Here is a 13,120-nt window from a genome sequence, read left to right as displayed (position 1 = left end):
GTAAAGTACTGATACCAGAACAATGTACTTAAGTACAGTAAGGAAGTATTTGTACTCCACTACTTCCTGCCTCTGCTCTGCTCTGAGTTTACCTGTCCCGTCCTGGCTGGTGAACGAGGACCTGGAGGTGCGGTCGTTGAGGTCCGGCTGCTCCGGTTTCCTGAGGCTGGAAACATGCTCTTCACCGGGGGGCTTGTCCTCTTTGATAGACTCAGATTTAGCATCTTCACCTACAAAGAAAAAATGTTTGGAAAGACTGAGTACAGGCTTGAAAGCAGATATAAGAGATGCAAAGAGTAAAAGATATTTGCAAAACTACTGCTAATAATAATAATAATACATTTTATTTATAAAAGGTGGCGCCTTTCAAGGCTTTCAAGGCTTTCAAGGTACACAAAACACAAAGTACAAAAAAGACAATATAATCAATCAATAAAAACAGAGGACGTGTGATGTGGTGGATATGCCAGAGTGAAGAGATATGTTTTGAAAAAGATTTTCTCAATTCAGATAATTCCCTTTCCACTCTGCATGTCGTACATAAATAACACTTGTGAGTTTAGACCATGTAGTGTTGTCTCAAATCACATAGAGCTGCTGTAACCCGACAGGAAGTGACGATTACTGCCGAACAATTAGCAGTAACAATCATTACTGACCGCTCAAATAACCCACACAATTAGAAGCAGCTTCTTTTTTGCAACTACTGTAGTGGCATGTGTTTTAAATATAGGACCAAACCGGTATGAGAGCACCATCCGGTACTCAGAGTGCTTTTTGCTTCACATTGGGACGCACTTATGAACTCAAAATAGCATCCGTTAGAACACAAGTACTTTAAATCGAGACACAGCATGTGTAGAACTCACCAGAAAGAAATGAAACCTTTCAAATGATGAATTCTCAAAACACCAGCCCTTGTGTAATCTAACACCAGGTCTCAAAGTGTGATATTTGCATATGACTAACAAACTAAAGTGGCCCATTAAGTGCTCCATTAGTCCAGCCTATGAACCCATCTTGGAAATGAAAGGCAGAACAAATCCAAAACAAGCTGTGCACTTGTTGCCGAGCCTTTTGAGTTTTCAGGAGAGATTGTCCTGCATATGAAGCAGCTGTTTGTGGACGAGCAGCAGGTTTCTTTCATCTTCTTTCGTCTGAGCAGCAGGAACACAGACCGTAAACTGGGCTGAGAATAAGGAGCTGCTTCAGACAGACGCCGTCTAAAGGGGCCTACACACCAAACTGGCACCAAACTGACACCAAACTGACACCAAACTGGCACCAAACTGACACCAAACTGGCACCAAACTGGCACCAAACTGGCACCAAACTGGCACCAAACTGACACCAAACTGACACCAAACTGGCACCAAACTGACACCAAACTGACACCAAACTGGCACCAAACTGGCACCAAACTGACACCAAACTGACACCAAACTGACACCAAACTGGCACCAAACTGACACCAAACTGACACCAAACTGACACCAAACTGACACCAAACTGACACCAAACTGACACCAAACTGACACCAAACTGGCACCAAACTGACACCAAACTGACACCAAACTGGCACCAAACTGGCACCAAACTGACACCAAACTGGCACCAAACTGACACCAAACTGACACCAAACTGACACCAAACTGACACCAAACTGGCACCAAACTGGCACCAAACTGGCACCAAACTGACACCAAACTGACACCAAACTGACACCAAACTGACACCAAACTGGCACCAAACTGACACCAAACTGACACCAAACTGGCACCAAACTGGCACCAAACTGACACCAAACTGGCACCAAACTGACACCAAAGAACACCAAAGAACACGTCCCGACAGAACGTCGCCTCACGTCTCTGCGTCTTGGCCATGTGTCGCACTGGAACACACCGCATCGCTAGCTGAACAGCCAATCAGAGTGATTTCTTTAGCAAACAGCCTCCCGATTCAACATGTCGAATCGGTGGCGGCACGGCCGAAAAGACACGAGGGGGCGGGACACACCAATCTGAGTAGGGCGACACAACGCTCATCGACGGCCTGACATCTATCGACGGCCGAAATCGGCTTGGTGTGTAAGGGACTTAACAGATCGCCAGAAGTGTGTTTTTAAAGAGCAGGAGACGATATATATATAAAGAATATGTGTCTGGTGAAATGATAAGACATACTGGAGGAAAAGGCCTGGAACAGCTTAAAGGGGAACATTATGTTACCCAAAAGTGACTTAAATACGCTCAATATACTGTGGACATTAACCACAGGAGCAATTTGGGGTGAAGTGTCTTCCCCAGGGACACAACCACATGCTGACTGCAGTGGGGTTTGAACCATTGACCACGAAGACACCGTCTAACCGATCACAGGAGACGAGCCCCAATCTGACATATTGGGGAACACTTCTCAAGCGTGGTTGTGTGTTTGTTTCAGAGTCTCTTATCACAGAGGGGACACACCATGTTTATGTATAAAAGACATGAACAAGTGGATGTTGCGCAATAGGTGACCTTTAAGGAATAGGAGAGGAAGGTGAAGGAATAGAAAAAGGAGTATAAAGTAAAAGGAAATGAACGGCTTTCGAATATAAAAGGAAAAAGGAAATCTACAAAACAAGGGATGAATTATAAAGAAATATTAAGAAGTAAGAAAGAAACAAGTGCCAAGGGTTAACTAAACCAGAAGAATTGAACGTGTGTGTGTGTGTGTGTGTGTGTGTAGTTTTAGATTTTCATTGTATCTGTGTGAGAGAGAGAGGGGAGGAAGAAAGTGAAGGAGCACAGAGAAAGGCTGAGAACAAAAGAGAGAAGGAGGGGGGGTGCACGCGCATCTGTGACTGTGTGTTTGATGAGGCTCTTTGCAGTAACATAGTAAAAATGTTGGCTCTTAACCTCTGACTGGTTGGCCACCCCTGATCTAAGGAGATAAATGTGTATATTGTATGTATGCATATTATGAATAATATTTTCTACAACATAGTAAGCATTTCTTTTTACCCAGGATGACCCCGTCTGCTTTCATTATTAAACTTCCTTGCCTCCAATGGGGAATATTTAAATACAACGTGGTCAGAGACACCCTGTTTGAAGTAAACCATGTGAAACAGCCATGTTTTTTTACCTGTTCTCTCCTGTGCTTCCAGTGAAGAGGCTTCCCCGTCCTCTCGACTCGTGGTGTTAGCAGACTGTGTTTCCTTGTTGGTTTGAAGGGACTCCTCGGCTCCAGGTTTAGCTTCGGAGACGTTGCTCTCCTCTGCAGAGTCTTTTTCCTCTCTGTTGAGATGCGAGGAGACGTCAGATGTCTCCTCCGTCGCCTTTAAGGATCCTCTTTCTGCTTCCTCTGCTCGCCTCCTCGCCTCCTGAGCCTCCCGCTTGATCTTCAGACGCTCCGTGACCACGTCTAAAATAGAAAATAGGCACAGTGATTAATTTGAATACATGTAAATGGTCTGGAGAGACTTGTCCAGGTTAGGACAAGATGCAGCTCCGCGGATTTCTCAGCCTGAGACGGCGGGACGCGGCGAGGCTGCGGGTGTGTCAGTGTGCTCGGGCTGGGTTTCGCTGTGTCTCGATGTCTCGATGTCTCGCTGACCAGGAAACCACACCAGTAACCCAGCTCACACTGTCCGCTCCTCGCAGCAGCGAGCCTCGCAACGTCCCGCCAACACGGCACCCACGCAGCATTCTCACCTGTTTGTCATTACTGGTGTCATTTTCTGGTTGCTAACAAACACCATTGTAACACATAATCACACATCAGAGCACACTGGGCTCACAGGGAGGGAGGGGGGGGGGCAGGAGCTCCAACAAGCCGTTTAGGACAGAGAGTGAATACACATACTATACAGAGATGCTGTATGAGAAACCAATGTGAGTTTGGAACATTGAACAATATAAATCTATTCTAGTAGACCTCTACAATGGAATTATGATCAGTAGAAATGGCCATGTGACATGGGACTTTTTAAATGAGTTAAAAATGTCAATAATAATTTGCCAAAACCCAGTCTTTATATTATTACAATGAGAATCAGATTACAAATTGTTTCTATCCCTAATAAAAATGGGTTAGGTGATTTTGGAATGATAAATACAAGATACATAAAAAAAATGAAAAATGAAAAATATAAAGATTGAATAGAATTACAAAAGTTGTTTCTGATTGATAAACCTTTTAGCGTGTTTTTTTTGTTACCCTCTCACACTCATTATATCCACATTCCAACCCTGCGTGATATTGCAATTGCAAAGGGTATTTATTCATTTTGTGATATCCAATCTAATCCATAACTATTGTAAATCTGCCAATATTAGACAGGGCCCTATTCTAATCCATATCGCCCGGTCCTAACCCTAACTTGGTTTTAGTGAGTCTACAGCTTAAAGAAAGGAAACCACATCCGCTCAGAAACAAGACGGGGCAGATTTCCTTTCCTCAGAAGAACAATATCTCCAGATCGTATCTCCTCTAAGTTCAGTCGTCACGGAGACACAAAGAGCTGTGTCACATAAAGGAATAAAGAAATGTGAGGCGCTGTGCTGCAGCTTCTAACGTATAGAAAACACCAGCCATGAATCACCCATGATGGAGAAGAAAAGCACTGCAATGGCTTTTATTAAACGACTCTTCCGTTTGGAGCTACAGAATAACTTTTTAAACCTCAAGTTTCTGACAGGATGCCACAGAGACCCTCCCCCCCTCTCATAAAACACAGGGTCTCTCTGAGAGCTGAAATCAGGCGGTTTGGTGACGGACAGAAACAGGAAAAGTGTAACAAAGACAGATATGTCATCCTGTCAAACACTAACGGAAACGGCTGGCAGAGGATATCAAAAGATTTCGAAACACCCCGTCTCATTTTGGGGGAAACGAGGAGTGGTTAGTGTCGGAGTGAGAGTGAAACAGGAAGTGAAGTAGCAGCTAACAGGTGTGAGTTATCCGTTAGCGTAGCACTTCACACAGCGATGCATGCAGTGAAGCATTGGCCATACAAGGAACCTGCAAATTAGGGCTGTGCAATTAATCATATTTTAATCGCAATTACGATTTTGGCCTGCCACAATTACGAAAACAACATAATCGAAAAAAACGATTATTTTGCTTTGCTAGGTTGTGACAGTGCAACATATTTGATCTCATTAATTTTAGTCTAATTTATTTGTATTTATCATATTTATATATGTTTAGTAGCTTGTGGAAGTGCGCTCCAAAATATTTGTTGATCTTGTTTATTGGTATTTATTATTTTGATATTATTTATTTAAATGTATCATTTATTTTATTTATTTTTGTATTGGTTTTTCAGTTGAATTATACGTTCAGGGTAATCAACAGTTAAAAAGATACTGTTCAAATTATTATTTGTATTTGTTTTAAAGTTCAATAAATTGATGTTTTCAAAGTCAATGAATAATCGTATTTAATAATCGTGATATCAATTATTGACCCAAATAATCGTGATTATGATTTTTGCCATAATCGCACAGCCCTACTGCAAATACTAATTTAGTTGAATATCATTGTTGTTATTTGTGTGTTTAGGTACACCGGCCGGTCATGAAAAGTCCGCTCAGTCTCAATTAAAAACCTGTTTACTTTTCAACAATTTAATTAGAAAACCGGCAAGTTAATGCTTTTAAACACGTCTTATTATGATGAAAACATGACAGTAAGAAAGTTATATTAACTGTTGGTCCTTGAAATCTTGTCATTGAGTAGATAGTTGTAAAGCAGGTTAAGAGACTTTTGTAAAAGTTACTTTAAGGAGTTTGTGCTCATTCAGTTAGTGGGACAAAGGGCTGAAAGGGTTATATTTTATAATAAAAAGATGTGTTATATCTGCAATAGCTTTCTGATATTTGTCATTATTATTTATTTATTTCATCTTTTTAGTGAGTGTGTTTCTGTACGGCTTGAATTACTTTGATGTTTAGCAATATTTCAATAAAATAAATGTTTATACATTCGCCGAACCAATAAACAAAAGAAAGAAAACTCCCCAGACACTGTGACAACTTTTCTAACGGAAATACTATTATATATATATACACCAGCGTTTCCGTCAGGGGGCGTCTTGCCGTCATTTGACGCCCTTATTCAGCTCAGAACGCCCTGAACTCGAGCCGAGGGCGTCCAACAAAAAAAATTATTCGAGAGAAGATCGAGTTTTTATCTCTTGAAATGACGAAAAGGAAAAAGGACATCCCTCTGTTGGAGGGGCAAAGGAGTCTGGTGGGATTCTTTTCGCCGCCAGCAAAGCGTGTTCCTGTGACGGAAAGTGTACTGCCGGCGAGCCTTGACGGGGGGTGCTAGTGGAGCACGCGCGTGAACTGCGAGCGCCGGAGCCTCGCAGCGGCGAAACTGAGGCTCTGTGGTAAACTGTGGTAACATGAAGAGCCGCTTAGGAGCCGAGAGAGCCGGCTCTTCTTAGTGAGCCAAGACAAATGATCCGGCTCACTAAGAAGAACCGGAACTCCCATCACTAATACGTAAAGATACAGAGGGTGTTTCTCAATCGCGAGTAAAGCTGCTTCAGAGCCACTATTTCAAGCATACTACGTCATCGAGTGCCGCCGAAGTACTGTTCCAATCTCCAGTATACTTTGAAATCTACCGAGCCCGGCGTACTCCGTTTGGAGAAATATCGAGTGTGCACATGAGTAGACTTCGCGGTCTTAAAATCCCCACAATGCTTTGCGCACGGACCAATTTCCCCAAATATGTGGCGGAAGATGTAAGGCGGGGCCTCTCATATGACGCACACCTGCACACTTGCTAGCCTGTTCCACTCTTTGTTTTCCAAATGCCAGGAAGTATTCTTGACTCGCTTCTGAAGCAAGATGCTCGGCAGACATGTGCTACCAAGCAAGCGTACTCGCGATTGAGAAACACCCTGTATCTATAAGGGACGGCTCAATTCAAAATTCAAGTCACGCAACACGACGTGACGTCACACCCCCCGCTCTCGGGGTGGACGCCCTCTCAGCCCTGGTCTGGCGGAAACACTGATATACACATATTCATAGATTTGCTCCTCAGATGTAAAAGTATTAAGACTACATCAACACATTGTTGTATCATGGAAGCAGACAATATAAACAATATAGTGTATATATAGAACAAAGCAGGCATAATAAATATCACACATAAAGAAAAAATAATTTAGTAGAGTTAACCTATTTGGATCAGGTTATAAATCACTGATCTGAAAATCTGAATATCGTGTACCAGATTGTATTTACTTGCACTATTTTATCTGTTATATTGTGTTTCACTGTGGGAGGAGCCTGTGACCTCAGATTTTCATTATCACAAGCTATGTACGAATGACAAGAAAAGCCTTAAGGATGACACTGCCAGGGTTAAATCTCTTTCTATGGGTAATGAAGACGTTATATATTTCGTACCGTTGACAGCGGTGAGGTAGGCTTTGTTGTTTCCCCGGGCTTTGTTGGTGAGTTCCTCGGTGATGTCCATGTGAGCGTGGACCTCCTGCTTCATCTCCTCCAGCACGGCGTGGAGCTCGGCCTCCCAGTACTGACGGTCCAGAGCCTGCATCAGATCCTCCAGCTGCCTCACGCTGCTGTAGTACCAGATCTGCTTCTTCTCCTTCTTCTCCTTCTCCTTCTTCTCCTGCTCCCCGTCCTCCTCGCTGGGGGGGAACATGGCATTAACATACTGGTTACAACAATATAACAATCGTGTAACAAAAGGCCAGCAAGGCAATGTTATTCTTGAAGATACACGTAACTATTAGCTATTGTTCCAGTCAAATGTCTTTGTTTTGAGTCTTGGGTAGAGTCCATTTTTCCCACTTTCTGTTGAGTTGCGTTTCTTGCAATCTCAATTCATCAGATAGAGTGTACTTTACAAGATATATTACTTCCTCCATCGTTACAGTAATATTTAAACCGGTCAATATTAGACAGGGTCCCATTTGACTCAAAGTATGTGGGAGAGAAACTCGCTCTGGAGGGAACACAGGGATTTTAGACTTTGCAGAACATTTACATGCACGAATAATAATAATACATGTGATTTATATAGCGCTTTTCCTGGTGCTCAAAGCGCTTTACAAGCAAGTAAAGAAAGACAAAAGTAAAAAGTGCTAACCTAGGTGGAATAAAGGCGAGGGGTTAGTGGAGTAGGAAAAACCTAAAACCTATAGAACACACTACAGGAGAGGGAGAACACCAAAAAGCAAAATAGGGCAGCTTTAAAAAAAGGTAATTCTGGTGCAGTTGCAATTCTGAGGAGGCGTGTGGCGCAGTGGGTTAATGCGCTGATCTTCGAATCAGAGGATAGCAAGTTCGAGTCCCACTGCAGTCAGCATGTCGTTGTGTCCCTGAGACACTTCACCCCAAATTGCTCCTGTGGGGATTGCCCACAGGAGCAGTAGAGTATGTAAGTCGCTTTGGATAAAAGCGTCTAACAAGTGACATGTAATGTAAAAAAATGTAATGCAGTAACTTACACAATAATCCTCCTGTTCAGGAACCAGTACTTCCTCTGGTGGCGGTCATATCCGATGGGCTCCTGTCTGATATACGGCCGGTTCTTCTGCGCCTCCGTCACGCTGTCGGTGACCCCCGGCACTTTATGAGCGACGCAGATCTCGCACTGCCACTCGTCCTCCGGTACCTCCACCAGCGGGGGTTTCACACACTCCAGGTGATACACCGCTGAGCACGTCTCACAGCACAGCAGATCCCCCAGACGGTGACACACTCGGCAGTGATCGTCGTACAGCATGGTGCCGTCGGACATCAGCTCGTCGCGGGCGATGTTGGTGGTCAGAAACTGATCCACTAAGAACTGCAACACCTTGATTTTACTCTCAAGAGGACCATAAGGATACTCATCCACTTCCTGATAGGGCAGAACGTGATGGTACTCCCGGTCGCTCTCGCAGTACGCGCGCAAAACCTCCGGCCACGTCATGCCGTCAATAAAATACAGAGTGGAGTTGACGCTGTCTTTGAGGTCGGCGGGGGCAAACGTGGTGTTGGAGGTGTCTTCTTCACGTAGGATGACCTTCAAGAGGGCAATATGTGTCTCTGCGATTAAAGTGCACTGCTCCTGACCCACCAGCGCCGCACAGAAGTCCTCGAAGCGAAACGGGGAGAGACGCAACACCGTGCTGAAGTTACGTAGCACCTCGTAGATGGAGGCGGCGTTGAGGAGTTCGGCGCTGGGAACCAGGAGATCCTCGGAGGAGTCGGGGAGTTTGAGAGCAGGAATCTCCTTCTCCTCCAGGATAGGGCTGCGAGGTCGAGGCCGGCCTTTTCTCTTCCCTGTAGCAGACAGAAATTGTGTTAGGGAAGCAAACTTAGCTTTGATCGATAGGCTGCAGCATATTTGAGAGGCACATTACATAATAAGTCAATATAATGCGATGTTTAACCATTAATATCACAATGCTCTCTGCTTTCTGTCTGATTCAAAACTAAACATGGAGAAGCAGCGTTCAGTTATTATGCTTCATAAATCTTAAATGAAACCACAAAAAAACTGCTATTCTTACTTATTTTTAATCAAGGCTGAAGACGCATATTTTTCCTTCTGCCTTTTATTAAATCAAATCACTTTTTCATTTCTACACTGCACTTTACATTGCATTCTTGTATGTTATACCGGTCTTATTCTATTATATCTTGTTTTTAAATTGTATTTTCTTGGCCTTGAATTACTGTTATTAACATTTGGCAATAACCATCTTTTTCTACACCAATATACCAATGAATAAATGGTGCATAATTTCTTAATGTAGTTGTAATTCGTGTTATTCTCAATCCTACAGGTGCAGGTAGTTTGCTATAACCAGTCAAAGAGACACAATTAAGTTAGATAGCTAGCTCTTATATTTATTTTATTAGCTTTAATGACAGACTACGATGTCTTCTTCGCGTAATATTATTGCGTTTAGCTATAAGAAGTACGCAAAGTTAGCTTTATTTAACTATCAGACTTCATATTGACAGTATTCAGAATGAGCCAACTGTGAAAGATAACATTAGCTCGGAAGCTATTATCTTTCGACTAATTGGCTTCAATTCAGAAACTATACTTTCTTCTTCACCTGATACAAATAGGCTTGCGTGTAACTACAAGTAAGTACAGTTATAATGACATAAATACATTTTTATTATTAACTACAAGACTTCATATTGACAGTTAGCAGCAAGAGCTGTCCATGCTAACATTAGCCACGTAGCCGGTTTCTTTCTATGAATTAGCTTAAAATCAGAAACTACAATTCCTTCTTCGCTTATTACAAATAGCGTTGCATTTTAATATAAGAACCGATACTAACGTTAAATTATGATTATCTAACTATCGGACTTCTTATTGACATTATCCAGTAGCTAACTGTACATGCTAACATTAGCCACGTAGCCATTATCTTTCTATGAATTGGCTTGAAATCAGAAACTACAATTTCTTCTTCACTTGTTGCAAATAGAGTTGCATGTTAATATATAAAGTCAATATATAATTATCCAACTATCGGAGTTCATATTTACAGAAGGCAGTATGAGCTAACTGTACATGCTAACGTTAGCAGGCTAGAAGCTACTGTAAATTAACAACTTCAACTATTTAGAGTAGGAGGTATGCGGAGTTATTTTTATGCTATAACGTGTGAATAATGCAGAAAATAGTGCTTTTATACAGTGGTGGAAACACAGGTGAGCTGGTGTTACAGCTACAGATCTGATCCACCTACAGCAGCTTTACTGATCTGCGGCCTGTGTGCATACAGTCTCCATTTTGAACAATAACCACACAGCTTCCTGAGCAAAAACAACAACATCCAGCCTTTCAGGATGCATTTCCCAAACAATATAGACACTTTTCTTGCAATACTGTGTAATAATCACCTTTATGTGAAAAACCTTCATTGTTTTAAATATCATATCATGTTTTATAACGTCTCAACACCTTCATTTGTTACCTATGCCACTAAGTCAAGTTGCTGCTCCTAATTTTTAGCCATGGATTTGTACTAATTTATTCTATTCTATTATGTGCTTTCTTCTCTACATTTAGCTTTATAAATGTGCATATTATTTATTATTGCATGCGTTTTGTTTACCTGCTATGCTACATATATACATCTTTAAATACCTGTGCAATATATACTTCTACTGTTACTACTGTAAACCTGTCAAACTACTTTAACATCCTTAGCTTATTTAGAAAAAACAATTAATTCTACTTTTTGTTGTCCACCTTGATGTGTATTTTTGTAAATTGTTATTTGTGTAATATCTATTTTCAATATTTTATGCATGCCTCTTAATTAATATTGTGCTATTTTTGGCTCATTACTTTTGCTGTGGGACCAATAAAGGAATTCTTATTCTGATTATGACCTCCCTGCTGCAGTGCATATTTAACCCCACTTTGATCACATATTTACCCGGAGTGCTTGCATGTGTGCTCTGACTCCTGAAGCTACTCTCCGTGCACAAACTTCCACCATCCTCCTCCTCTTCCTCCTCTTCCTCCAGGCAGTCAGACTCCTCTTTCAGGGCCTCATCTTCCTCAGACTGGGGCTCCTCCACCTCCTCCTCCTCGGATCTCAGACTCACAGCATCGTCGTCTTCATCACTTTCATGGTCGTCGTACACCACGGTTTTGCAGACCGGGGTTCGCCTCCCTCCTCGTCCCCGACTTCTGCCCCCTCTTCCCCGGCCCCGTGTTGTCGTCCCCGACCCCCCCAACCTGCCTCCTCCTCTCCGCCGCTTAGGGCTCTCTCTTGCGGGGCTTACTGCCTCCTCATCCCCGCTGTGGTCGTCACTTCGCACCCGGGGCTTTATGTTCCTCCGCGGCCGCAAACCTCGCGTTGCAGCCGGGGAAGAATCCTCCGCTTGGAGAGGTTTGGGCGGCCTGCCTCTTTTCCCTCTCATGGTGGAATAATTACTCCTATTTTTGCAGGGGTTTTTGCCTCCAATTAGTTCCACTGCAGATGAGTCCCTGTGGGGTTCGGACGGTGTTGTTTTCACTCCCCGGGTTGGAGGGTTTGTTTACGGGTGTATGAAGCTGAGAATGTGAGCCCTCGGTTCTCCTATAGAGCCGCCATCTTTCTTCTTCTCTCTTCTCTCTGAACAACCAGGAGGCGCTCACTACACAAGTCACGTGGTTTCTCCTCAGTGGCAACAATGAGCGACATGAGGATTCACTCACATTAGTTTCATTTACTACATCTTAATGATAGATATGAGGTCAACGAGGGGGTACATGTAAAATGAAACATACATAGAGGGAGAAAGGGTGTTTAAACAGTGTTTTACCATTTTAGGCTATGCAATTTTAGGCATTCAGTTTGAGGTCAGAGTAGATAATATCCAAAATGGGGAGAATCAAGAAAATATGAATATGAAAAAAAACATGTCAATACATTTTTCAAGTTACTGATCAGTATAGACATGATTGTTGGTCATTTTATACTCAGCTAGGTTTTTTTTTTTAGCTCATATCAATGCACATTAATATATTTTATATTTATTTGGCCTTTTATGGTTTCTTAAAGTGCAAATACACATTTCTGAACACCTTTTTAATATTGCTTAGTGCATTCCCCATTTTCATTAATGATTTAAATAAAAATGTATGCTTTGAAATAGTAATGGGGGCAAAATCAGCCCTTTCAGACAGTAGTGGGGACAAGTATATCCTCAGTGTTCCCAATGTAAATGACACACACATCTATACAAATAAACATAAATAGACAATATACATGTCAACAGTTATTATACATAGTAAGTTAGAATACACTATAATAGACCAACCTACTTTATACATTATACAAGTGTGCGAAGTGGTTGCACTTTGTACATTTAAACACAAAGACATGTATTTTTATATTAAAATCTTCTTATATCATTGATGAATTACCTCGTTTGTGACTTAAGGAGTGTTGAACTATTTAGCCGTTTGGTTGAATAACCAGTACAGTTTTTAATCCGTTTATCATGTATTTTGCATGTTAAATAGTATTCAAACAGCAAACTATGTACAGTAGCATTGTAATGACTTCCTGTACAGATAAAACTATAGCAAACACTTTAACATGGGTCATAATATAAATGTCCAAATATTGATT

At 42.0% G+C, this 13,120-nt stretch overlaps 1 protein-coding gene across 2 annotated transcripts in view; it reads right to left on the bottom strand.

The window, feature by feature from the left end:
- Window positions 1–12,105, bottom strand: part of LOC117479972 (nucleosome-remodeling factor subunit BPTF-like) — a 53,801-nt gene extending 41,696 nt beyond the window's left edge. For both annotated transcript variants that reach the window (XM_034127075.1, XM_034127076.1), the window contains exons 1-5: window positions 11,435–12,105; window positions 8,486–9,305; window positions 7,419–7,663; window positions 3,133–3,411; window positions 93–230 (exon numbers count right to left, since the gene is read on the bottom strand). In XM_034127075.1, the coding sequence (XP_033982966.1) occupies window positions 93–230; window positions 3,133–3,411; window positions 7,419–7,663; window positions 8,486–9,305; window positions 11,435–11,924 (1,972 nt within the window). In that variant the 5' untranslated portion in view covers window positions 11,925–12,105. The remainder of the gene's footprint in view (window positions 1–92; window positions 231–3,132; window positions 3,412–7,418; window positions 7,664–8,485; window positions 9,306–11,434) is intronic.
- Window positions 12,106–13,120: the final 1,015 nt, after the last annotated feature.

This window comes from Trematomus bernacchii, unplaced genomic scaffold (genome assembly GCF_902827165.1).
Source record: "Trematomus bernacchii unplaced genomic scaffold, fTreBer1.1, whole genome shotgun sequence".
Classification (NCBI taxonomy): domain Eukaryota; kingdom Metazoa; phylum Chordata; class Actinopteri; order Perciformes; family Nototheniidae; genus Trematomus; species Trematomus bernacchii.
The sequence above is the reverse complement of the archived record's forward strand: the minus strand, read 5'-3'. Positions and strand labels throughout refer to the sequence as shown.